Source organism: Macaca fascicularis, chromosome 8 (genome assembly GCF_037993035.2).
Source record: "Macaca fascicularis isolate 582-1 chromosome 8, T2T-MFA8v1.1".
Classification (NCBI taxonomy): Eukaryota; Metazoa; Chordata; class Mammalia; order Primates; family Cercopithecidae; genus Macaca; species Macaca fascicularis.
This window is the reverse complement of record NC_088382.1, coordinates 83,242,879-83,268,396: the sequence shown is the minus strand read 5'-3', so window position 1 is coordinate 83,268,396 and position 25,518 is coordinate 83,242,879. Positions and strand designations below refer to the sequence as shown.

The window sequence follows — 25,518 nt, the reverse complement described above, 5'->3', positions numbered from 1 at the left end:
ATTTGATGAGGTCCAATGTATCCATTTTTCTTTGATGGTAATTGTGTTTTTAAAAATAAAGCTTAAAATGTTTTGTTTTTTGTTTTGTAATTTTGCACGTTTTTGTTTTGTAATTTTGTTTTGGGGGTTTTGTTTTGTGTTGTATGGTTTTGATTTTGGTTTGGTTTGTACTTTTGTATAAAAAAAAAGAATAAGGGACTGTTGCCGCCATCTCTTCCTTAGGATTCATCTTCCCCCAGCCTGACTGCAAACTGGAGTGCAGCCCTGAAGAAACCCGTTCCTCCTCTGTTGTCCCTGAATATTCACACGGGGGCTGTTTCTGTTTTAAGTGAAACAAAATGGAGACAGAATAAGATTCTGGATTTGTCTAAAGTTCTATAGTCCTGCTCACTCACCTGTAACTTCTGATTTCTTTCTTGGCTGATAAGGACGTCTGGTTCGAGTTTGGCTCTCTTTTTATTCTTGAGGTTGGGCTTCACTAGAAACCCTCCGCCCTATTCTTTGTCTTCTAGGAATGCAGACTCCCCGTCTAGGCGCTCCTTCTAGAGGTGAAGAGCGTGAGGACGCCTTCCTCTGAAGGCTTCTCCTAGCTTGAAGACACAATGAGAGTTAACAAAGGATGGGTCCCTTGCCCACTGTTAGCATGTGGTCCCTGTGTCCTCTGGAAGTGTCTTCACAGGGAGGCCATCTTGAGGAGGGGAGAAAAATGCAAGTATTTCTTGGCAATATTAAAACACAGAACACCAATCTTAACATCACCAGGTCACCATGCTGGGCTTTGTGAGCCAGGCATCCACATCTACTGACTACAAATGGAGCAACAACTCCATGCCAGTGTTAGTGTTAAAGATACCAAGATACATAAAACCTAACTCCATCCTGTTCTAGGAACTTACAATTTACGGTAGGGGGATAGAACAGAGATTCCTCAGCAAGTGAGTACAATGCCATGGTACCACTTGCAGTAGAAACTAATTACTCACACCTGCTTCCTCAGAATTCTCAGCTCACAGTTACACTACTCAGCCTCTCATGGAGTTAGGTGTGGTCGTGTCACTGGGTTCTGGTCAATGGAATATGAGGGCTTGTTTATTTATTTATTTATTTATTTATTTATTTATTTATTTGACGGAGTTTTGCTCTTGTTGTTGCCCAGGCTGGAGTGCAATGGCGCGATCTCGGCTCACTGCAACCTCCAACTCCTGGATTCAAGCGATTCTCCTGCCTCTGCCTCCAGAGTAACTGGGATTACAGGTGCACTGCCACGCCCCGCTAGTTTTGTATTTTTGGTAGAGACGGGGTTTCTCCATGTTGGTCAGGCTGGTCTCAAGCTCCTGACCTCAGGTGATCTGCCCGCCTCGGCCGCCCAAAGTGCTGGGATTACAGACATGAGCCGCAGCGCCTAGCTGTCACTCTTCATTCATAATATCCTCCTATTTTGTTTTCTCTTCCATTGGCTAAAAGGAGAGGAACATAATGCTGGTCTAGAGGAGAGCAGAGTCACAAGATGGAAGGAGTCTGGGTCCCTGACTGACTAGGGTCTACTGCCCAGGAACACCCACTTGGGCTTTCCATAAACATTGAGGTTCTGGAGTGTTTGTTTAGCAGTTAGCTTACTTTAATCAGTATCCAGGTCGCAGAAATCACAAGTCACTACTTTTTTTTTTTTAAGAGACAGGGTGTCACTCTGTCACCTAGGCTGGAGTACAGTGGAGCAATCTCAGCTCACTGCAGCCATAAACTCCTGGGCTCAAACAATCCTCCCACCTTAGCCTCCCGAGTAGCTAGGACTACAGGCACATGCCACCACACCCAACTAATTTTTATTTTTTAAAGGCAAAATCTTACTATGTTGCCCAGCCTGGTCTCAAACTCCTGGACTCAAGCAATCCTCCTGTCTTGGCCTCCCAGAACGTTGAGATTACAGGTGTGTATGCTGCACCCAGCATCTACTTTCTTTCAAATCTAAAAAGGCTTTATTGAGAAGGTGCCTGATATCCCTTGGGGCTCATCCCACATTACATCTAGACACTATGAGTACTACTTACATTTACAAATTAGGATATTGCCTTGTTGCTTTCTATGCGTGTATTCATTCATTCATTTTCCTCCTTTGAAATGTCATTTTACCCTTATTTGGCTAATAATACTAGCTATACAAAGCACTCAGTTGCATGCTGCCAAATTCCAAATAGCTTATTGCTTTTAGAAACTGCCTCCCCCTCTGACTTTCAGCAAATTCTTCTAGCCTTTTGATAACTTAATTCATATCCTTTCCACATATTTATCCAAAGAGGCAACTTTTTAATTCTGGCACAGTCACCCTTTTTTTTTCCTCCTGGGCTTTGATACTACCAGATGCTAGAGGAAAAACATTTGCAATATGCCTACAATCTATTTCAATATATAATTCTATCCAACTGAATGTCAGGCATTTCTAAAGAATGTTGTTGGTTGATTTAACGTCCCTTGCCCAAGTTGAGGTTTTGATTTGAAATTGCATATTGGAATGCTTTGTGTTACATTTTGCCCCAAATTTATAAATCTATCATGGATTCTCCCTTCTATCTTGCTTCCTTAATAGATGAACCATCAAGAATGAAGTTTGGCATGATAACTTGAGAAAGCAAAAGAAGAAAATCTTATGCTTTTGAAAGGGAATGTGCCCTCAGGCAAAAGTTTTAAAAAATTCTCTGTCTCGTAATACATGTTAGGAAATGCCAGTTGTCATGCATGCAGCTTAAGATGGATTAGGATTCCATCACTGATCATGGAATAAATTCTTATACTTTTAATCTTACAAGTTCATTTGCGCCAAGCAATTAGAAAAAAAACTGTGTTTGGATATAGTAGAATGTGTTGACCCTCTTAAGAGTACTAGCAGTTTCTAGAAACAATTTAGCAGAATTTTTTCCAAAAGTATTTGGCAGGCCTCATATCCCCATGAGTATACTAAATTTCTTCTCATTTAGGGGTGGAGGTAGGTAAGGGGGACCACTTGTGACCATATTATTCAAACACAGTAAATCTCTTTGTATGGTTACATTGTCTTAATGAGGATGTTTTGCAGAAATCAGGATGCTAGCTTTTTCTTTGAAATGGTTATTTAAGTATACACTTTAAACATTACTTTTAAATGGGGTTTAATGGGGTTTCTAAAAATTGCCAAAGCAAGTGTGGTATTGTTGGTGATGTACTTTCGTTTCAGTCGTAACTAAAAGAAGGTATCGTTTACTTCTTGAACTTTACAGTGACTTTGCATTTGTGTTTGTTTAAAAAAAAAACTTTCCAGAAAAAAATATTAAAGTTTGTCCCAATAAAGTTTCTTCCAAAGTTGTGATAATATAATTGACATAAAACAAGTTTAAAACACATTAGAGACACATAATACTTAACTTACTTCACTTGAAAGACCAACGTTCAGCAGCCACTTCCTCCAGATGGATTGGTCTGTAAACATCAAGTGAATCGTTAGTTCTGGGTTTCAATAAACAGGGGAAATAATCTGCTCCCTAATTTCCATAGAAAACTTCTGAGAATTAATGAAACTGTATATAAGAGGTGGCTATATATTCTTCCACATGGGTACTGTTTCTAACCACTCATTCATTCTTTTAGTCATTCAGCCAGTAAGTGTCTAGGGAGGGTCTACAATTCTAGATGTTGAGTATTCAGCAATGAATAAAGCAGACAATGTCTGCCTTCATGGAACTTATTCTCTTTTTCTTTTCTTTTCTTTCTTTTTTTTTTTTTTTTTTTTGAGACTCCCTTTATTTTTTTTTTTATTTTTATTTTTTTTGAGTCTCCCTTTGTTGCCCAGGCTGGAGTGCAGTAGCACGATCTTGGCTCACTGCAGCCTCTGCCTCCCAGGTTCAAGCAATTCTCCTGCCTCAGCCTCCCAAGTAGCTGAGATTACAGGTGCGTGCCACCACACCCAGCTAATTTTTGTATTTTTAGTAGAGATGGGGTTTCACCACGTTGACCAGGCTGGTCTCGAACTCCCAACCTCAGGTGATCCGCCTGCCTCGGCCTCCCAAAGTGCTGGGATTACAGGCGTGAGCCACCGCGCCTGGCCAGAACTTACTTGCTAATGGAAGACACAGATACTAAACAAGTAAATGGTTAAATATATAATATAATTTTAAGCATCAATAAAATTTTAATGAAATCTTGCTAAAACTGAGGCAGTGTGAGGAGCTATGAGAATATAAGGGTAGGAGTGGGGTGGTTTGACTCCTTTAGATCCAGGGGTCACAAGGAGGGGACATTGGAGAAGATACCTGGATGAAGCGAGTGAGCCATGTGAACTGGGAGGGGTGTCTCCAGTCTAAGGAAAAGCACAGGAAAGTCCTTGAGACAGGAGTTAACTCAGGGAGTTCTAAAAAGAGCCAAGAGGCTGATGTGCTGGAGATCTGGGGACTGGGAGCACCAGGTAGATAATGAGCCTGGAGTTGTAAATGGGGTAGGATCATGTAGGGCTTTGGGGCTGTAGTCAGGAGTCTGGGTTTTGTTCTAAGAGAAATGAGAAGCCCCTGGAGGATTTGAATAGGGTAGTGACTGGTTCTAATTTACATTTCAAAAAAAATCACTCTGGATGTTTGCAAAGGGTTGCTTTGAGTGAGCAGGGATGGACACAGGGGTGCAAGTTGGGAAGGTACAGCTTGTGTCTCCGGGAGAGACTGACAGTGGCTTGGGCTAGAACCGTAGCAGAGCAGGTGGTGAGAAGTAGGCTCCGAGTACATTTCAAAAAAGAACCAACAGAACTTGCTAATGGGTTTGATGTGGGAGATGAGAGACAATGGAAGCAAGCGAGGCTGATTGCTAGGGTTTTTGCCTGAGCAACTGGTGGAACAGGGACACCATTTCCTCGGGGAAGAGTGGTTTGGGGGTGGTCATCAAGTTTCATTTCGGGCAGGTTTGAAATGCTTATTAGACATCTAAGTGGAGAAATCCACTAGGCAGTTCAACATGTGAATTCTAGGGCAGGAGGTCAGGCTAAAGATAGGGATTTAAAGCTATCAGTATTTATAAGGGATTTAAGCCATTGGCCTCAGTAAAATCATCTAGGGAGAAAATTTTGATGGAGAAGATAAGAGGTCCAAGGATGGGCTTGAAAAGTCAGGAAGAAGGAAAAGCCAGCGGCAGAGGAGACTAAGAGCTAAAGTAGGAGGAAAAGCAAGATGACAGTGGTTTTCAGAAGCCAAGAAAAACCTAGTCTTCCCATATTAAGAAAAAAATGGGGCCGGGCGCGGTGGCTCAAGCCTGTAATCCCAGCACTTTGGGAGGCCGAGACGGGTGGATCACGAGGTCAGGAGATCGAGACCATCCTGGCTAACACAGTGAAACCCCGTCTCTACTAAAAAAATACAAAAATCTAGCCGGGCGAGGTGGCGGGCGCCTGTAGTCCCAGCTACTTGGGAGGCTGAGGCAGGAGAATGGCGTAAACCCGGGAGGCGGAGCTTGCAGTGAGCTGAGATGCGCCACTGCACTCCAGCCTGGGTGACAGAGCGAGACTCCATCTCAACAAAAAAAAAAAAAAAGAAAAAAAAGAAAAAAATGGAAGCGGCTGATTAACACCCTTTCAGGTCCTGCACCCTGAGCTTTGCTCTTAAGAGGCTCCTGGACTTGGCCAGGCTGGTGCTGTATCTTGAGCACTCAGGTGACACATTCTCTCACTGGACTGAGGTGGGATGATATAGGTAGTTCAGAATTCAGCTCCAGAACCAGGCTGCCTGAGTCCACATTCCAGATCTATCAGGAGCAAGTCATGTGGCCTTGTACAAATGACTTCCTCTACGTCTCCGTCTCCTCATCTTTAACTGCGAATGAGAGTCAAACCAACTTGTGGTTACTGTGAAGATTAAGTGAGTTAGGAGATGGCAAGTCCTTAGAATGAAGGCTTCATCAGCAGAAGATGCTTTCCTATTTACTAACTGAGATTTGTACTAGCTCAAGGTCATATGACTGGTAAGAGTTGGAGCTGCTCATTGAGCCCAAGTTTGTTCAGCTGCCAATCTCAGCCTCTTTCCCACCTCTGTCACTGCAGCCTCCACCTGCCAGGTTCAAGCAATTCTCCTGCCTTAAGCTCTTGAGTAGCTGGGATTACAGGCATTCACCACCATGTGAGGTTAATCTTTGTATTTTTCAGTAGAGCCGGGGTTTCACCATGTTGGCCAGGCTGGTCTTGAACTCCTCACCTCAAGTGATCTGCCCGCCTCAGCCTCCCAAAGTGTTGGGATTACAGGCGGAGCCACCATGCCCGATCAAATCTCAGCCTCTTAACCAGCTTGCTGTCCTGCCTCCATACAAGATTCAGGGAGCTGGAGATGGTGCTTGACTTTTGCATGCAATGGGGGTGCTGGAGCAGCTCCTGACAGCTCACGGTGCCAGCTGTGCACACGTCTTCCCAGCTGCGTATCGATAGCCAGGGTGGAGGTGTCAACAGATGCTACACTTAGGGATTTTCCCCCCACCAAGAGTCAGTTGTTAAATATTTACCAGCACAATACTGTCCATGGAGAACCCCCCAGGAAGTCCAGACACATCCATCAGTTAATCCCCATGGTAGGATGGTTTTGCTGATGCAATCTTCTAAACAGAGACGTTGAGGAACCAGGTATAGAGGCTTTCTCACATGACCAGTGGTGAAGCTCAGGTCCAAATGTGTCTCCTTACAGTGGGAGGGAAGACAGCTTTTACCAGCAAACCAAGTTCCCCGCACATTAGGTAGTTCTAAACGACCCCTCTCCGATAGCCCTTCTCATGTTGCAAGTTTGCTGGTGCTGTTGACCTGTGTGGCTTTGTCTCCCTGAGCGGGACTAAGAGTATCAGGGAGCCTGAAAGATGAGAGGCCTACACAGCTACCTGCCTCCCATCTGACATTTGGCCCAAGGCAGTGGGCGTCACCCAGTCTTAACATCTAGCTGCCCTCGCTGGACACAAGGTTCCTTCCTGTTTTGAGCCCGAATCCGTTTGCCTGCAGCTTCCACTCCTTGGGTTTGGCCCAGCCTTCCCCAGAATTAGGCACTGCCCTTTACTACACCACGGCTTTGAAACTGCCGGGGACACTCACTGCGCCCTCGATTCCCACTCGGCCTGGTGGCTGCAGCCAATCTGAGTGGCTTCGTGCCCCAGCTCCCTGTGGCTCACCCCAAATGCTGCCTCTCTGGGACACCTTCATTTCCTCCAGGGCGACTTGAGCACCACCTCTTGATGTCATTGCTGTATGTCCTTTCCTCACAGTCATCTGGTTCCACTGCCATTGCTGTCCTGCCTGTCTCCCTGCTGGGACGCATGCCATGGAAAGGTGGTGACTGTCTGTTAGCGCCCGGCATGGTGCCTGGTTCTCCATGAGTATTTGTTGAATGCGTGTCCATACCCCAGTGGTGAGTCAGACAGGCCAGGCCCGTCCTTCAAGGAAATAATGACAGACCGAGACCAGTGCCATGAGGGAAATAAGCACAGTCCTGTGATTTGTTGGGGGGCACACTCCAGACAGAGCGGTCAGGGGAGGCCTCCCTGGAGCTGAGACCTGGAGCTGATGAGCAGCCCGTGGAGAAGGGATGGCCGGAGGGACCAGCCAGCGGGAATCCCTGAGGCAGGAAGGAGCTTGTCCCAGCAGAGGGACAGAAGAGCCCAGCACAGAGCAGAGGAGTGAAGGGGTCATGGTGCGGGGGCCCTCGGAAGAGGTGTGATCGCCTTCCAAGGGCAGGGGAGGCTGCTGAAGGGTGTAGGTGGGAGGCGGCCCGATCCTGCTGTGAAGAGGCCGCTGCAGCAGGAGGGCAGGCTCTTCTCTTCTTGCCTGACTGGCCTGTCGGGAGTGGCCAGAGGCAACTAAGGGCCCCCTGGCACCTAGGCCTCTCTTCTCAGGCCCAGCCTCCCTTCCCCAGGCATCTCAGCCAGACCCTCACCTTTCCCTGGGCCCAACACCAACCTTACACCTCAGTGTGACTTTCAGTCCCCCTTTAAAAGATGTATATTCATTTTTCCATGGCTGTGGTGACAAATTGCCACAAATGTGGTGGTTTAAACTAACACCAATGTGTGATCTTGCAGTTCTGGAGGTCAGAAGTCTCCCATGGGCTCACTGGAGCTATTGAGGTGTCCCCAGGGCTGAGTTCCTTTCTGGAGGCTCTAGGGGAGAAGCCATCTCCTTGCCTTTCCAGCTTCTAGTGGCCACCGCATTCCTGGGTTCATGGCCCCTTCCTCCGTGTTCAGAGCCAGTAATGACCCATCCCTCACACCCTTCTCCGATCATCATGTCTCTATCTCTGCCTTCAGCTGGGAAAGGTTCTTTAATTTTAAGCACTTGTGTGATTAGATTGGGCCCACCTGGGTAATCCTGGCTACTTGTCCCATCTCCAGGTGCTTAACCTGATGCTATCTGCAAAGTCCCCGTGCCAGATAAAGTAACATATCACAGGTGACATGGATTAGGACATGGGCATCTTTGGGGGCCATTATCCTGCACACCACAGGACTCCTAGATCTTAAAGGATCAATCAAATACAGTGTGTGAACTGTCAGGATGTAGATTCAAAAACTGACTTTAAAGGACGTTGTCGAGACTATCAAGGAAATGTTCACATAGGTATTTAGATGATATAAAGGATTTAGAATTAATATTGTTAAGTGTATTAATGGCATGTATCTTTACCTGATATTTGATTTGGAATATTACAGGAAAAACATGGAGTGAGACACCTGAAACAAGATTGGCAAAATAGGCCGGGCACGGTGGCTCACACCTGTATTCCCAGCACTTTGGGAGGCCAAGGTGGGCAGACCACCTGAGGTCAGGAGTTTGAGACCAGCCCGGCCAACATGGTGAAAACCTGTCTCTACTGAAAATATAAAAATCAGCTGGGTGTGGTGGTGCATGCCTGTAATCCCAGCTACTGGGGAAGCAGAAGCAGGAGAATCGCTTGAACCCAGGAGGTGGAGGTTGCAGTGAGCCGAGATCGCGCCACTGCACTCCAGCCTGGGCGACAGAGTGAGACTCTGTCTCTAAATAAATAAATAAATAAATAAATAAATAAATAAATAAAAGATTGGCAAAATACTGATAATTCATCTGGGTGATGGATGAGGGAGCTTCAGTGTATTATTATCCTTTGTACTTTTGCAAAGATTTAGAACTTTTATTTTTAAACGTTGAAAAATATAAATAGATAAATACATGTGTAAAATCCATTGTAAGAGGTTAAGGAGACACATGTGGAACAGAGCTAAGGTCCGTTCTGGCTCCGTCTTTGCTGTCATCCCACCACTAGGATGGCCACCATATGTCCCAGGAAAAACATGAGGCTCACTGCATCCCTCACCCACTGAGAGAACCTGCCTTTACCATCTTTTATGCTGGGGCCTCTATTTCAATAAAACCAATATTCAGAATTAAACAGAACTTCAAAGGTTATCTTGTTTGACCATCACCCCCTCTCCCCAGCCCTCCCACATGCAATCCAGGAATATGCTAAGTGCAGCAAAAGTGATGAAATAACCGTAATGTAAGTTTTTATCAATTGCTTACTCAAACCAAAATGAAATTCCTAAGTAGAGCTGTCTGTGCCCATGTTCAGCAGGAATGCTTCACATTTTTGTTGGAGTTGAATATCAAAGAACCAAGACATCTCAAAGGGACCTTCCCAGCGGTGAGGGGTAAGGGGTGGAGGCAGAACTCAGCCATGATTGCCCTGCAGAGCCAGGCTCCTCTCGGGTGAGAGGTGCTCCGCTCGGGTCCCTCTGGTTCAGGATATGCCACCACCAAGGTCTTAGGCAAAACCCCAATTGTGGAGTCCTCCCAGATAAGGTTTCCCAGGCATCTCCTTTGTAGACCCCAGACTGGCCTGAAGAGGGCAAAACACTTGTTTCAGACCTCAAAGATGATGGATGATTGAGATCTCAAATGACTGACATCTTAGAAAGACAGTAACTATTCTCCATATTCCTTGGAGGTAAATTCTGGGGCAGGAACATTTCTCTCAGACAGATAGATACAACCCAGTCCTGCTTCCTGGGACTTTTTATCCTCTTGCATTTTGGCCGCAGAGCCCAAAGGTGGGGTGGAGGGGTGTGTCAGAGGCGGGGAGAAATATGGAGCGCTACCTGCAGAGAGGAAAGCCACCTGGGGCAAGATGCTGGCTCTGAGAACAGAGAGAACAGAATAAGACCCCTGTCTGCGAGCACCTGTCTTCCCGGGGGAACTTCAGATAGAAGTGGATGGGTCATCAGCTGAGGAATATTTTTTGAGGATGGTCTGTAGACACACTGTGGAGATTTCAAAGAGGGAAGGGGCCCCACCAGCCAAGGATTTCCCAGCTACCTGGGAGACAAGACGCAAACACATCAAAGGAGACTCACAGTTTAGAGAGGCAAATGACAAGCACTGTTAGGAACCCAGACAGAGATAGGTGGGAAATTAGGGACGTCCACCTGGAGAAGCAGAAGAGAGTGCAGGGGCAAAGGTGTGGAGACAGTGGGCAGACCAACCTCAGCAGGGCAGAAGGTCCAGCAGGGGCATCTCCACACCAGCTGGCCAGGGAGCTTATGGATAACGCTGACATCTGCCAGGTGTTCCTGAGGCTAGGGACTGGTCTCCTGGGTTGGGGTTCACACTCTGGGAAATGAACTGGCACTCAATGAGGTTACAAGGTAGAATGGGGCCAGCCAATAGGGGCCTTGAATGCTGGGCCAAAGATATGGAATGTGATTCCAGGGGTGGGAGTTATTAATGGCTTTTGATTGAGAGAGTGGCTTCATGATAGGGTTCTCTTAGGAAGACCAGTGAGACAGCAATGGGCTGAAGGAATGAGGAAAAATATAAAGGAAATTGAACTTAAATTAACATGGAGTGAGAAAGGGAGTGTAAAGAATTTCATGACTGGATGTTGGACTCAAGAGAGAAAGATGTGTAATGAAAGCCCTCATTTATTAAACACCACTATGGTCAAGGCATTTACCTCTCAAATAATCCGGTGCATTCATGTACCGGATTCAGCTTACACATGATGAAAAAGAGGCTCAGAGAGATAAAATGACTTGCATAAGGACACACAGCTGGTCTGCAGTAAAGCTGGAGTTTTAATCCAGGTATAACAGAGTCCACATAGGAAGCCCTCTCCCTTCCTTGTTCAGGTGACAGGGAGAGTGTATTCGATTTCTCTTGCTGCCTTAACAAATTGCCACAGACCTAGTGGATTAAAACAACACAAATATGTGATCTTGGAGTTCTGTAGGTCAGAAGTCAGACAGGAATTTCACTGGGCTAAAATCAGGAGTCAGCAGTGCCTTTTTGGAGATTCTACGGGAGAATCCACCTCCTTCCCTTTTTCAACTTCTAGAGGCCACTCACATTCTTTGTGTTGAGTCAAGGAATGTGAGTAGCCTTCAGAAGCTGAAAGCCCCCTTCCTCCATCTTCAAAACCAGCAACATTGCCTTTCTTGGACCCTTCATCCCTGGCCACATCTTTGTCTCTGACCACAGTCAGGAAATGTTCTCTGATTTTAAGCACTTGTGTCATTGCAGCGGACCCCAGGAGAACCCAAGGCTAACCTTTCCACGTCAACATTCGTACCTTCGTCTCATGTGCAGAGTCCCTTTTTCCATGGGAAGTAACGTGTTCACAGGCGCTGAGGATTAGGACATGGGCATCTGGGGGGCTATGATTCTGCCTGCCACACAGAGTGAGCCTGCCGTGTGGACACGTGCCTCAGCAGCAGGTGGTGTGCCCACAGCTCTGTTTCAGTAAGCCCTGTGACAAAGGGGACTCAAGAGAGAATAAAAAATAATTAAATAGGCCAGGCATAGTGGCTCATGCCTGTAATCCCAACACTTTGGGCAGCTGGGGCGGATGGATCGCTTGAGCCCAGGAGCTTGAGACCAGCCTGGCCAACATGGCGAAACCACGTCTCTACTAAAAACACAAAAATTACCCAGGCATAGTGATGCACACCTGTAATCCCAGCTACTCGGGAGGCGGATATCATGCCACTGCACTCCAGCCTGGGCAACAGAGGCAGACTCTGTTAAAAAAAAAAAAAAAGGCCGGGCGCGGTGGCTCACGCCTTTAATCCCAGCACTTTGGGAGGCCGAGGTGGACGGATCACAAGGTCAGGAGATCGAGACCATTCTGGCCAACATGGTGAAACTCTGTCTCTACTGAAAAGACAAAAACTTAGCTGGGTATGGTGGTGCATGCCTGTAGTCCCAGCTACTCAGAAGGCTGAGGCAGAAGAATCGCTTGAACCCAGGAGGCGGAGGTTCCAGTTAGCCGAGATTGCACCACCGCACTCCAGCGTGGCAACAGAGCAAGACTCCGTCCCCCGCCCAAAAAAAAAAGAAAAAAAAATTAAATAAAAGACAAAACCCAGAAATTTGAAAAGGAATAATATGGGGAGAACAGCCTGGTTAGAGGAAGGCCTAGTAGCGAGGACAATGCACTCAACGTTTGTTCCAAGCACAGAGCACATTCTGTGCAGTTACTCCTGCTGTCACTTCCCCTCTGCATTGTTGTCAAGGCTAGCAGCTACGCCATCACCCATCTAAGAGCCTGACTGCAGACGTAAAGGTGGTGGCTAGGTCTGTGATTTAAGTGCTCAATTTTAAATGAATTCCCCAAATTCTAGAGTTAAAACACCTGTTCTTCATCTTAGGCAACTGTCTAAAATCTGTGTGTCTCTCCGACCACCTACTCCTCTATTTCTTTTACGACTAACCATCACCTTAGCAGGCAGACACTCCTTTGTTCCGAGGGTAAGCCATTTTAGAAAGTACCAATTTTATGGAAATTACCTGAACTGATAGGATTGTGGAAGCATGAATAAAAAGTGCAGGCTATAATGAAATTATTAGAAAACAGGGCAGCAACTGGGTTAATTCAAGCTCAATATAATCCTTTTTTAATGTAAAAGAGTCATATCATTGATTCATCTGAAATGTAATAGACTGAAGAGCCTATTGTAACGTGGTAAGTTTAGAAATATACAAATCTCTTTTTGGTTTCTCTTATTTCATATAAAAAGAGACATGGTATTTAATTACAGATCTTTCAAAGAAAGAAAAGGATAACTTAGAAACATTAATATCACATACTTTGGGCAATAAACTTTCAAGCTTATTGAAGAACCTTCTGATTTTTCAGTTATTTTGATTATTTAATACAAGATTCAGTATCAGAGATTGTTGGGATGAGAAATTAGGAAAATACTCAACTGCAGATGAAGACATTTACATTTGAAACCTCTCATTTCCTTGTGAAAGGACATGGATTTAATTAACTGCATATATGACTACTGTGTGCATTCTGAGGTGAATCTAGCCATTAGATCAGCTCCCAGGAGTTCAACATGAACAAGCTTTTCAGGGAGAAAAGGCAAAACAAACCCAACTTTGAATGCTTCAGAAATGAAGGCCACATTTAGACATGTTTGGTTACCATCGACTTTAATGGAAACTACTTGTCTATTTCTGGGAACCAGAATATGACCTCGGTGGGGAAAGACTGAAATGGAAAAAGAGAAAATAAAAAGATCCATTGGGCATGAATGCTCAGAGACTCCACAAAGAACTACGTGTCACAAGGGGATAAGTCCATATTTTGCTAATGAAGACTGCATTCTCTCTCAGAGAATGGCCAAATGCTGCTACGTTGTCGTTACAAACTGTTTAATCCTGAAGAAGGAAGCAGGGCTGGTTTCAACATATTTGCAAATTGCTAATTGACAAGAGGAAAGTTAGAAATTACAGAAATGACTGGACCCACCTCCGTTCTGTGAGTCCACACGCACACACCCAGGCACACACACGCGCAAACCCACGCCAACAAATAGGCATGAAAAGTATCTTATTGGCATCATGTTTCTGGCATTGCTATAACTACGTACAAAACAAGCGATACATGAAATGGTAGCGACATCTGTTCTAAAACCTGTGGAGCTTTACTCACAAAACAGTTGTAAAACCTTTGGGGGACAAAAATATTTCTTGTATCTATGCAGATGCTTTCCTCTAAGGGACAGACACACACACACAGACACACATACACAGTCACATGCAAATGACTGTGTTGACCTGAAAAGACAGGAATAAGGAAAGTAAATGTCATCCACTTCTCTAAAATGCTTCTTTAATTTTTCTTCTTCAAACGAAGCTAAATTTATTGCTTTAGATGTGCCTTTTATTTCTTTTTTTTAAATCCCAGAACATATTGTCATAAAGCTGAATTTAAGATTCCAGTTAGTAGGCTGTGGTAACATACAAGTAGATGCTAAATGTGTTTGTTTTGATTTGCTAGGAAAACATCTTCTGACCTTGGAAATGAAATCATTTAGTTGTCCGTTTGTTTATGGCCAAAGACTTATGGAGCGTTCTGGATACTTATGTTAGTGTATCTTTGAAATTCTCTAATCCGTGGCGTGTGGGAAGTTACACAGCTTGGATTTGAGCATCACTCAGGATGTTCCTCATTAAGGAACCCAGATTTGCCTCCTTCCCACAACTCCCCAATATTAGTTTACACTTACTACACAGCAAATTGTCCATGCTGAAAGTGAACTGCAGATGGTAGGATTTAAACACCTCATTATCAATTTACCCTCTCAGTAAACATAAAGTTTAGAGCTTGCTTCTTAATCAGGCTTCAAGTATGTTTTCCAAAAGAAGGTTATTTGATTTTTTGTTCACTCCAAAGTGTCTTTTGATATTATGTAGCATATTTATAATGTTTTGAATTTTTAAAGCAACTGGCCTGTAGCAAGTTAACAATTTATTCTGTTAGAGTAGTTTCAGCCTGAGGATATTGTTGATTTTACCTTCTTCTGAACAGGTTTGGAGGTATGCAGTAAAACATTTTTGTGGACTGTTAAATTTTAGTGTTTGTTCACAAAGCCACTGCATTATATGTTCTTTGAAATCATCGATCTGATAGCAAAAGTTCATTCTGCTTGCCGACTTCAGTATATACTTGGGTCTCGCTAAAGGTAGTGTGGCTCTTACAGGTATTGGCATGATCCTATTGTGGATGTTTTCCTGTGGCAAGAGAAGCAAACTCATCTCTCTCCATAGCATTCTTTAATCTGTAAAGTGTTGTTTCTGGGAAAATAAGGGGTGATGAAGTGTGGGAGGAGAGCCCTGATTCCTTGAGCTCATGTTGAGCAGGGAGGCAGCCGCTCTGAGGGTTCTGTCCATACCTGTGAGAGGGGTACCTGGTCGGCAGGCCCTGCCCACTCTGTTTTCCTGAACATACTGAGCTTGTTGCTGTCTGTACATCACAGTTAAACCCTTCACCCTTGATTTTTGTTCGCTTCACCTTTGCAATCCCAGTGCCTCTTCTCACTGCAGCATCCTACATGCCACAAGCCCAGCTAAACCCTGGGGCTTTTCCCTCCTGCCAGAAACCACAGGAAAGTAAGAAATGAAAAAGAATTTTCAGAGAAATGGAGGAGGGAACAAGACACTCAGAATGTAAAGAAATGGAGAATCCAGTAGTCTTGTCTGTGGTCATTGGGTAACAAAACCCAAATAACAAAATAATTACTCTAGTCATTTAGTTTTAGCCAAAATTGCAAGTGTTACAGAAGTGCTATAAGTGAAGCTTCGGAAGTCAACCCAGGGCTGGGAGCGGACTGCCGACGGCAAACTGTGTGCTCCCCGCAAAACAATCCACCCCTTTTCTAGAAGATGGAGATAACTTTATGAGCTTACCTCAAGTAATTATTTGTGAGAAACAATCGAATGAGTATGGAAGAGGTAATGAGTGATTTTGAAATATTAATATTAAAAGAAGCTCTGCTGAAATCGGATATGTTGAATGTGAGTGGTTTTAAATTTGGTGGAAATAAAGAGACATGAGCCACACCTGTGATCCCAGCACTTTGAAAGGCCAAGGTGGGAAGATTGCTTGAGCTTGGGAGTTTGAGACCAGCCTGGTGACATAGCAGGACTTTGTCTCTACTAAAAATTAAAAAAAAAAATTAGCCACGTATGGTGGTACCTGCCTGTAGTCCCAGCTACTTGAGAGGCTGAAGTGGGAGAATCGCTTGAGCTTGGGAGGTGTAGGCTGCAGCAAGCCGTGATCGCAGCACTGCACTCCAGCCTGAGCAACAGAGTGAGACTCTGTCTCAAAAAAGAAAAAAAAAAAAGAGACCTGAGCAAGAATATAGGTTGGTTTCAAATCTCTGCTCTGCCCTTTACTAGCTGTGTGACCTTAAGTAGGTTACTGAATCCTCTGAGCCTCTGTTTCCTTATGGGTAGGAACTATCTCACAAGGGCTGTGATAATAACTCAGGTCATGGCAGGTAAAGGGCCAGACCCATGACAATGGCGGGGTGATGTTCATCAAATGGTAGCTATTACTGTTTACGTAGGTTAAGATAAATCGGTCACCACTGCCTCTTATAAATTGAAAAGAAATCCCCCTCATACTTATAAGCTATTGTATTCACGGTTATCAGTGAGATGTGGGTTGAGTTATCTGATCAGGTAGATAAGGGACTGCCCCTTGGAAGCCTTTAAGCATACCTGTGGAGGAGAGCAGTCACGCAAGAATTCTGAAAATCCGTTCGTGGCATCAGGTGAGAGAGCACGCCGCCATTCCAGACTCTAGGACGTTCTTGGAGGGATGACGATCGTTTTGACAGCACACGGGGGACCTGCCTGGCATGTGGATAAAATCATCCAGGAGATTTTGCAAGAGCTAAAACACCGAAGCTGCTCCCTGAGACCTGGCCTTTGTCTCAAATATGCAGCTCTCTTCAGATGGAAGAGATCAGGTGCCGTGGGTCCTGGACTGGGCGAAGCAGGTCATTTGGTTCTGGTATTCAGGCCACACTAAGAACCAAGTATTCCCAAGGTACCTAGTTAAAACAGGCTACAAGTAGCCTAAAAACGATGTCTTGAAAGATTTTTTAAAAATTGTTTTTAGTTGTTGTTTTGCCCTTGCTAGGAATAAAACAGGACTGAGAAGCCCCAGAGCTCTTAGGAACCCCATTCAGCAGTATCGCATTGCAAAGTTCCATTTCCTGGCTCTCAGTAGCCCTCTGTGATAGTGCTTTTGGGATCCAGCACTGCTACATCTGGATATTTACCTAAAACGTTTGAAATCTGTATGTCAAGAGATATTTGCACCCTCATATTTATTGCAACAATATTCACAATAGCAAAGATGTGGAATCAACTAAATGTCCATTAAAGGATGAATGGATAAAGAAAATGTGGTAGATAGACACAATGGAATACTAGTCAGCTTTTAAAAAGGAAGAAATTATGTCATCTGCAACAACATGGATAGAACTGGAGAACATTATGCTAAGTGAAATATGCCAAACATGGACAAATACCACATGTTCTCACTTACATGTGGGATATAAAACAATTGAACTCACAGAAGCAGAGAGTACAGGGGTGGGTACAGAGGCTGGGGGGAGGTGGAATGGGAAGATGGTAGTCAAAGGGTACCAAGTCTCAGTTAGATAAAAAGGATTAAGTTTGATTTTTTTGAACATCTGCACAATGTGGTGAATATAGCTAATAGTTGAGTACTGTACATTTCGATATTGCTCTGAGAGTATATTTCAAATGTTCTCATCACAGAAAATGTTAAATAATTTATCATTATGTTACAAAAAATAATAAAATTTCAAATGTAATTGTCCACTTTGGAAAAAATTCATAAATTTCAGAATTTAGGCCAATAATTCACATTTTAATGGATCAGAAGAAAAAATAGCTGGTCATTTGTTCAAATTGTTGAATATACAAAAAACTCCAAGTTCATGTGCCCACTCCATGAAATTGGGAATATCTGGAAAAAGGTCTGGCATGGATTGGTCCTTGGATCCTACAAGTGAGTGAGCCTGGCCTTCAGTGCCCCACGCGCATGTGTGAGGTGGGACAGCAGGCCCCGGTTGAGGGACACAGCCCGTGGGCACGTGCACTGCCCTCAGCATAGCCGCCTCAGCATTTCAGGACTTAAAAGGACCTGAGAGTCACTGAATCAAAGCTCCATGAGAGTCAAATTCCTCTGTGAATTCCTTTCTTGCAGGGAGGGTGGGGAAAACTGTCCAAACCTCAGTCTTTTGAGGGTGAGTTTAATTTTTGAAAACAGCAAAACTTCAGACAAAGCCAACTCTAGTGAAGAAAGTCAACAACCAGGATGAACACATTAAAATAAGGTGGGGTCAAAAGATGACAAAACTGGTTTGCTTCTCTGACCCACAAAATGGTTCTGAGAGGTAGTTCCAGAAGCACCTAGAGTAACACCCTCCTCCCACTGCTGCTGCCAGCACGACCTCTCCAAGGGTGGATGGAGAGCTCATATTAACATCTTTAAGGCTGGGCGCGGTGGCTCACACCTGTAATCCCAGCACTTTGGGAAGCTGAGGCAGGCAGATCACCTCAGGTCAGGAGTTTGAGACCAGCCTGACCAACATGGAGAAACCCTGTCTCTACTAAAAACACAAAAGTAACCTGGCATGGCGGTGCACGCCTGTAATACCAGCTACTCGGGAGGCTGAGGCAGGAGAATCGCTTGAACCCAGGAGGCGGAGGTTGCAGTGAGCCAAGATCACACCATTGCACTCCAGCCTGGGCAACAAGAGTGAAACTCCATCTAAAAAAAAAAAAAAAAAAAAATATTTAAAAATGGGCATCATCTTTGGCTCAGAAATGCAATTTTAGGAATTTATCATAAGGAAAGTATTGAGATGATACACAAAGATTGAACTAATAGGAAGTTTGGTGCAGTGTTGATCACAGCTTAAAAATTTGAACTGGTCTAAATGTCCAACAGTAGGACTGGCTAAACCTACAAGGACATATAAAGTCGACAGGATACTGTGCAGTCATGAGAAATGATGCTATCAAAATGTTTCTGTTGATACAGAAAACTGCACACATTCAATGAAAAGAGCACACAACAGATGAGTGGACAAAAGCCAGGACATATGTACCCAATGGAATACTACTTAGCCATAAAAAAGAATGAAATCCTGTCATTTATGGCCATGTGGATGGAACTGGGTGAACATTAAGTGAAATGAGCAGGGCACAGAAAGTTAAACACCACTTGTTCTTGCTCATTTGTGGAAGCTAAAAAAGTTTATCTTATAGAAGTAAAAAGTAGAGCAGAGGATATTAGAGGCTAGGAAGGGTAGGGGGAAGAGAGGGATAGGGAGAAATTTATTAAAGGATACAAAATTATAGCTAGATATGAGGAATAAGTTCTAGTGCTCTATACCACTGTAGAATGACTATAATTAACAATAATATGTTACATAGTTTCAAACAGCTAGAAGGAGAATATTGTATGAACCCAACAAAAAGGAATGATAAATGTTTGAGATGATGGATGTACTAATTACCTTGATCTGATCACTATGCATTATGTGTATTGCAACATTGTTACATACCCCATGAATGTGTACAATTATTATTTATCAATGGAAAAAAAAAAGCGGGTTACCTACAGTGTTAAGATATGATCCAGGCTAAAGTTTGTAGATCATAACTTGATCTACATGGGGAGAGGATAGAAAGTGATATGGAGGCTGGAGGCAGAGGCTCATGCCTGTAATCCCAATACTTTGGGAGGCTGAGGCGGGTGGGTCACTTGAGGCCAGGAGTTCAAGACCAGCCTGCAACCCAGTATCTACTAAAAGCACAAACATTAGCTGGGCATGGTGGCTCACACCTGTAATCCCAGGTACTCGGGAGGCTGAGGTACAAGAATTGCTTGAACCCAGGAGGTGGAGGTTGCAGTGAGTCAAGATCACACCACTGCACTCCAGCCTGGGTGACAGAGTGAAACTCCGTCTCAAAAAAAAAAAAGAGAAAAAACAAAAGCAAGTGATATGGAAAGACATGCGCCAAATTGTGAATGGTGAGCAGGATTGTGGATATTTTTTACATTCTTTTAGCTTGTCTATATATTCTGACTTTTCTGTAACAAAAAACTATTTTTATAACAAAAAATAATACAGGGAAACGAGAGAGACAGAGAGAGAGAGAGAGAGAGAGAGAGAGAGAGAGAGAGAGATTCCGCTATCCTTAAAGAGAAACTATGAGGTCCCTGTATAGTTTGCTGGAGCTGCTGTAGTAAAGTACTACAAATTGAGTGGCTTCATCAACAGAAGTGTATTGTCTCACAGTTCTGGGGGGCTAGAAGTTCAACAGCAAGATGCTGGCAGGGCTGGTTCCTTCTGAAGGCTGTGAGGGAGAATCTGTTCCTGGCCCCTCTCCTCACTTCGGGTGCTTTGCTGGCAATCTTTGGTGTTTCTTGGCTGCTGCGGCATCACTCCAGCCCCTGCCATCATCTTACATGGCATTCTCCCTGTGTGGGTCTGTGTTCCAGTTTTCTTTTTTTATAAGGATACCAGTTATATTGGATCAGGGACCTACCCTACTCCAGTGTGACCTCATCTTAACGAATTACATCTGTACTAACCCTATTTTTAAATAAGGCCACATTCTGAGATATTGGGGGTTAGGACTTCAACATATGAATTTGGGGGAAGAGCACAATTCGACCTATAACAGTACCCAGGGAAATGGCCACACGGCTCCTACCCCACTGAAGTTAACGCCTACCTCCCACCACAACCCACCTGGCTGTTGTCTAGCATGAGCATGGGCCAAGATCAGGAGCTATGGGGTGGCATCACTGACCTTCTCCCTGTAGTGCTCCAGGTCCAAAGAGCTTATGATGATTACTGAGACTTGGGCACCACATCCTCCCTGTTTTGGGATGCCCGGGCCACGGCTGCAGATCTGTGTGGGCACTCACATTAGCACCTCTGACCTAGGAAGCCCAGTTTAAAGATTCGAAAGGAAGGAGTAATCTAAAGAAAAAGAAAGGACACATGCCAACTTTTGCTTGGATATAGGAGTTGTGATTAAAAAGCAACAATAGAAAAACAAGAGAGAAGAAAGAAAAAAGTATTATGAATATTACACATTAAATCCCACACATGGATGTTTATAGCAGTTTTATTCATAATTGCCAAAAACTGGAAACAATCAAGATGTCCTTCAATAAGTGAATGGGCAAACAAACTGTGGTACGTCCATGCGATGGGACATTATTCAGCAGTAAAAAGAAAGGAGCTATGAAGCTCATTTATGAAAAGCCATATCATTCACAAGACAGAGGGGCCAGGTGCAGTGGCTCACGCCTGTATCCCAGCACTATGGGAGGCTGAGGTGGGTGGATCACCTGAGGTAAGGAGTTCGAGACCAACATGGCCAACATGGCATGGCCAACATGGTGAAGCCCCATCTCTACTAAAAATACAAAAAGTAGCTGGGCGTGGTGGTACACGCCTGTAATCCCAGCTACTTGGGAGGCTGAGGCAGTAGAATCGCTTGAACCCAGTAGGCAGAGGTTGCAGTGAGCCCAGATTGTGCCACTGCACTCCAGCCTGGGTGACAGAGCAAGACTCAGTCGCAAAAGAAAAAAAAAAAAAAACATAGAGGAGCTTCAAATATACATTGCTAAGTGAAAAAGCCAATCTGAAAAGGTGACATATTGTCTGATCCCAACTACTATATGGCAAAACTGTAGCGATGGTAAAAAGATTGCTGGTTGCCAGGGGGCTGGTGGGAATGGGGGGAGGTGAATAGGTGGGGCACAGAGGATTTTTAGGGCTGTGGAACTATTTTGTATAATACTCTAATGGTGGATACATGCCATTAGACATTGGTGAAACCCATAGAATGTACCACACAGAGTGAACCCATATGTAAACTGTGGACTTCAGTTAATGATAAGCTATCAATATTTGTTTATCAGCTATAACAAATGTGCCACACCAATGCAAGATGTTAATGATTGGGGAAACTGTATGTAGGGGAGGGAAGAATATGGGAACTCTGTGTACTACCTGCCCAAGTTTTCTGTAAGCCTCACAAGACTATTAACTAAAAAAAAAAATCACACCTCCAAAATATATTCTGAATAAAGAAATTTAAAGGAAATCATACACTTAGCTACCTTAAAGGAGCTCTTGGCAGATAAAAGTTTGGGAAACTGCCAAGAACTAGCTTGTTTTCAAAGGCAGCTGAGAAGACACAGATGCCCCAAGTGTGACCCAGCGGGATGCCCCAGGATGAAAACAGCCCTGCCTGCTCACACCCATCTCAGACTCAGCAGAGCCCTTCCAATCTCGCTCAGCAGTGGCGGGCTTGGAGGAGGGGAGGTAGACCCAAATTCTTACTCAAAGAAATAACAGTTTGGAACATGCACAAGAGTGTCAACAAGTTATGTAGATCTTATCAGCATGGCATTTTTGGTGCCTCCCAGCTATCCAGCAAGGCTCCACCAGCCTGTTCACACCCTGCGGCTTCCCACGCACCCGAGCCTATCAACACCTCGGAGGCTCTGCCCAGCAGGCCTGCCTCCCCAGGGCACGACCAGCCCAAACTTTCTCTCCATCCTCATTCTCTCAGGATCCCATCGTACCATCCATCCCCTCGGTCTGCACGAGAACCTGCTGTCCATTCCTCTGCGGACATTCTGTGCCTTCACTGGGGCTACATGTCTATAAATTTAAACAATACCTTTATGCTCACTTTGGAAAGAATACTCAAGGTGGAAAATTTGGATGTCACACCCGAGGGAAGAGAATGTGTAGTTTCAGTAACATGAGAAATTATGCAAAGTCACCATGGAAGTATTTTAAGCTTATACGAGGTGTTTCCATGTTTGCAGATAAAACATCACGATTTTGCAAAACTGTGGAGAAGGGATAAGGCAGGAGACTGAAAGCCCTTGTAGTTCTGGTTATGTATATACGCTGCTGCCTGATCATGCAGAGTTTCTAGTGTACTTTTGTTAAACAATGCAAAAAAAAATTTACTTAGACTGATGAAAACGAGAGTCTTTCAGCTTTCTTTCACAGTTACTTGTTCATTACACTGAAGTCAGTGAATGGTTCTCTGTGTTTGTTTTCATTCTTAGGCGGCCTTAAGTGCCTTGAAACAATTTTCTGAACAAGGACTGGATCCAATCGACGGAGCAATGAATATTGAAAAAGGTTCTCTTGAAAAGTGAGTAACTCCCGTCAGTATTCTCACACTTTTAATTGTAACTGTACAAAAGATAAGGCATAGATAATAATGTTTTAAAAAGTCAAGACAATAGTATCTACATCTTACACAATTATTAGTAATATAATTAAATGTAAAGAAATGAAAACCAGTACATATGACCATATGCATCTCCTGTAATATTTTTGTGAAAGTTTTAACCTACTAATTGATCGTTGATTTTGCATCTCTTTGCCTTTGTTGGAAATATTTGTGTATTGTCCTGACTGTAGAGACTTGTAAAACTTACAAAAGATTGTTTTTCACTTCATAATGTAGAGCATTGTCTGGCTAAGCCATTTTCAGAGGTAAAAGTTTTCACTCACATTCCTGCTAAGTTGTGGGCAAAGCGGAGAGAAAAGAAAAAGAAGTTGAGAGGAGGCGCCCCTCCCCTTGGCTGTGTTTGGTTTTTCGTATTGTTTTCTATGCAACACCAGCACACGTTGCCACAAAAGTGTGACTCCCAAGGGCTACAAAGGCAAAAATGCAGCTATCATAATTATTTCTGAAATCCAGTTCGTAGCTTTGTTTTAATGAGATGTGAACAGAAGGTCTCATCAAAGAGACTGAATTTGGGGTCTCTCCAGAGACTCAATTTATACTGAAAAAAAGGAAAGCGGTTATATTTATACAGTAGAATTCAAACTCTTTCCAAGCAGTAATAATAGCAGGTAGGATCTCAGAGCACATGCAGGAGATAACATTTTTAGGTTTAAAAGAAAATAAAAATAGTCAACCGAGAAAGTAAAAACCAGATACACTGATCCTACAGTTAAATGAGCATTACCAAAAAAAAAATTAATAAGAAAAAACAGCATTTGGTCATTAATATCTAGAAGGTGAGAGCGTGAGAAGAAAACATTTGGTAAACAGACGTGGCGTTTTAAGTTGTCTATAGATTGGCAACCATTTATAAGTTAATTTAATCAAAAACATTTCCACATGATCTCATCAGTAGACTATCTGAACATAAATATTGTTGTTTCACTTTAAAATGTCACTTTTGTGGTGACCTTTGAATCCTCTGTGCCATCTGCTAATAAACATGTCTGAAGATGTGCAACCCCAGGCCTTCAGCTCTTGTTAATGTATTAATCTTTCAGACAAGCCAAGCATCTGAGAGAGAAAGCGGACAATAACCAGGCACCCCCGGGCTCCATCGCTCAGGACTGCAAGAAATCAAACTCGGCCGTCTAGCAGCTCCCAGAACCTGCGGCTGCCACCGCATCCTTATAAACCTGTCAGCACGCATGAGGGTGTCTGTGTTCAGGGAAATGAATGACTAATACCATTATTTGAGTCTTATGTGAAGACAACACTATTCTAACACAAGAGATAATATACATGGTACTGTTTATTCAACTGGGGGAAAATAAAACTTTGAGCATTTCCCTTGGAACTCGAGATCAGATCATAACTCATTTGCCCAGAGGCAGCAGAAATCTGATCCTGCTACTGGAGCTTAAAATAACAAGTAAAGAAAAGTGTTAGAAACAAAGCTAAAATTTTAACATGATTAATAATAGAGAAGTTGGGTTTGGTTCTGTTGTTACGATTGTTTTGTCGTGGTGCTTGTGTTCAGTTATATTCTCTCTCTCTCTCATTTTAAATAATGCTTGACAATTCGAAAATGAACCAATGATGTGCTGTGGAATGTGATGGTTGTCTTCATATAGAGTCACATGGTTTCTCTTTTTATGCAGATATTTATAATCTTCATCCTATATCAGTAGGAGTAACTATACGGTGCACTACAAAAAAGATGTATGCAAACAAACATGTTTTAAATCAGGTCAGATATTTGATGAAAAATATACGAACTAATGTTAGGAGCAAGTAGTTTCAACATACTCCAGGAACTGAGAAACAAAACAAAGCAATTGTGGGTTTTGAGCTCCATATACTCTTAGCAAGTAAGGGGGCGTCTTGCCCCTATATATCATTTTCCCGGATTCCACTCCCCGTTGTGGGAATCGCGCCCACCCCCATCCGTGTGTTGTAGCCACTCACGGTTTGCATCAAGAGTGTTTTTTGTAACTGCCTCTGGACTTGGGACAGTGAGTAGAATCAAAAATAAATAATGTACGTGGCGGGGAAGGGAAAAACCTGTTGGAGTTGCTTCCAGCCAGCCACGCTCCGGGCCAGCATGTTGGAATCCAGCGTGGAGCAAATGCAGTAAAAATGTGGTTGGTTTCTGTGTGAAGCGCTGCTGTTGTTCTTTCGTTCTCTCATGCTCATCTTTTAAATATCACCTCCGTGAAACCCATCCGAAAGGCCACCACCCGGCCTAGTCACCCTGCCCAGCAGTGGGATTAGAGAACGGATAGGCTGTACCTGCGAAACTGCAGAGCCGCCTCCTGGGTGACTCGGGCCGGGTTCCTGGCCAGCGTCATCGCATTGTTCAGGCTTTCTCCTTATTGATTTGCAAACGTTGTGCAATG

At 43.8% G+C, this 25,518-nt stretch overlaps 1 protein-coding gene across 33 annotated transcripts in view; it reads left to right on the top strand.

Moving 5' to 3' along the window:
- Positions 1 to 25,280, top strand: part of STAU2 (staufen double-stranded RNA binding protein 2) — a 332,499-nt gene extending 307,219 nt beyond the window's left edge. For all 33 annotated transcript variants that reach the window (XM_073999008.1, XM_073998994.1, XM_073999016.1 and 30 more), the window contains 2 exons: positions 22,950 to 23,038; positions 24,181 to 25,280. In XM_073999008.1, coding sequence (XP_073855109.1) covers positions 22,950 to 23,038; positions 24,181 to 24,274 — 183 coding nt within the window. In that variant the 3' untranslated portion in view covers positions 24,275 to 25,280. The remainder of the gene's footprint in view (positions 1 to 22,949; positions 23,039 to 24,180) is intronic.
- The last annotated feature ends 238 nt before the right edge of the window (positions 25,281 to 25,518 follow it).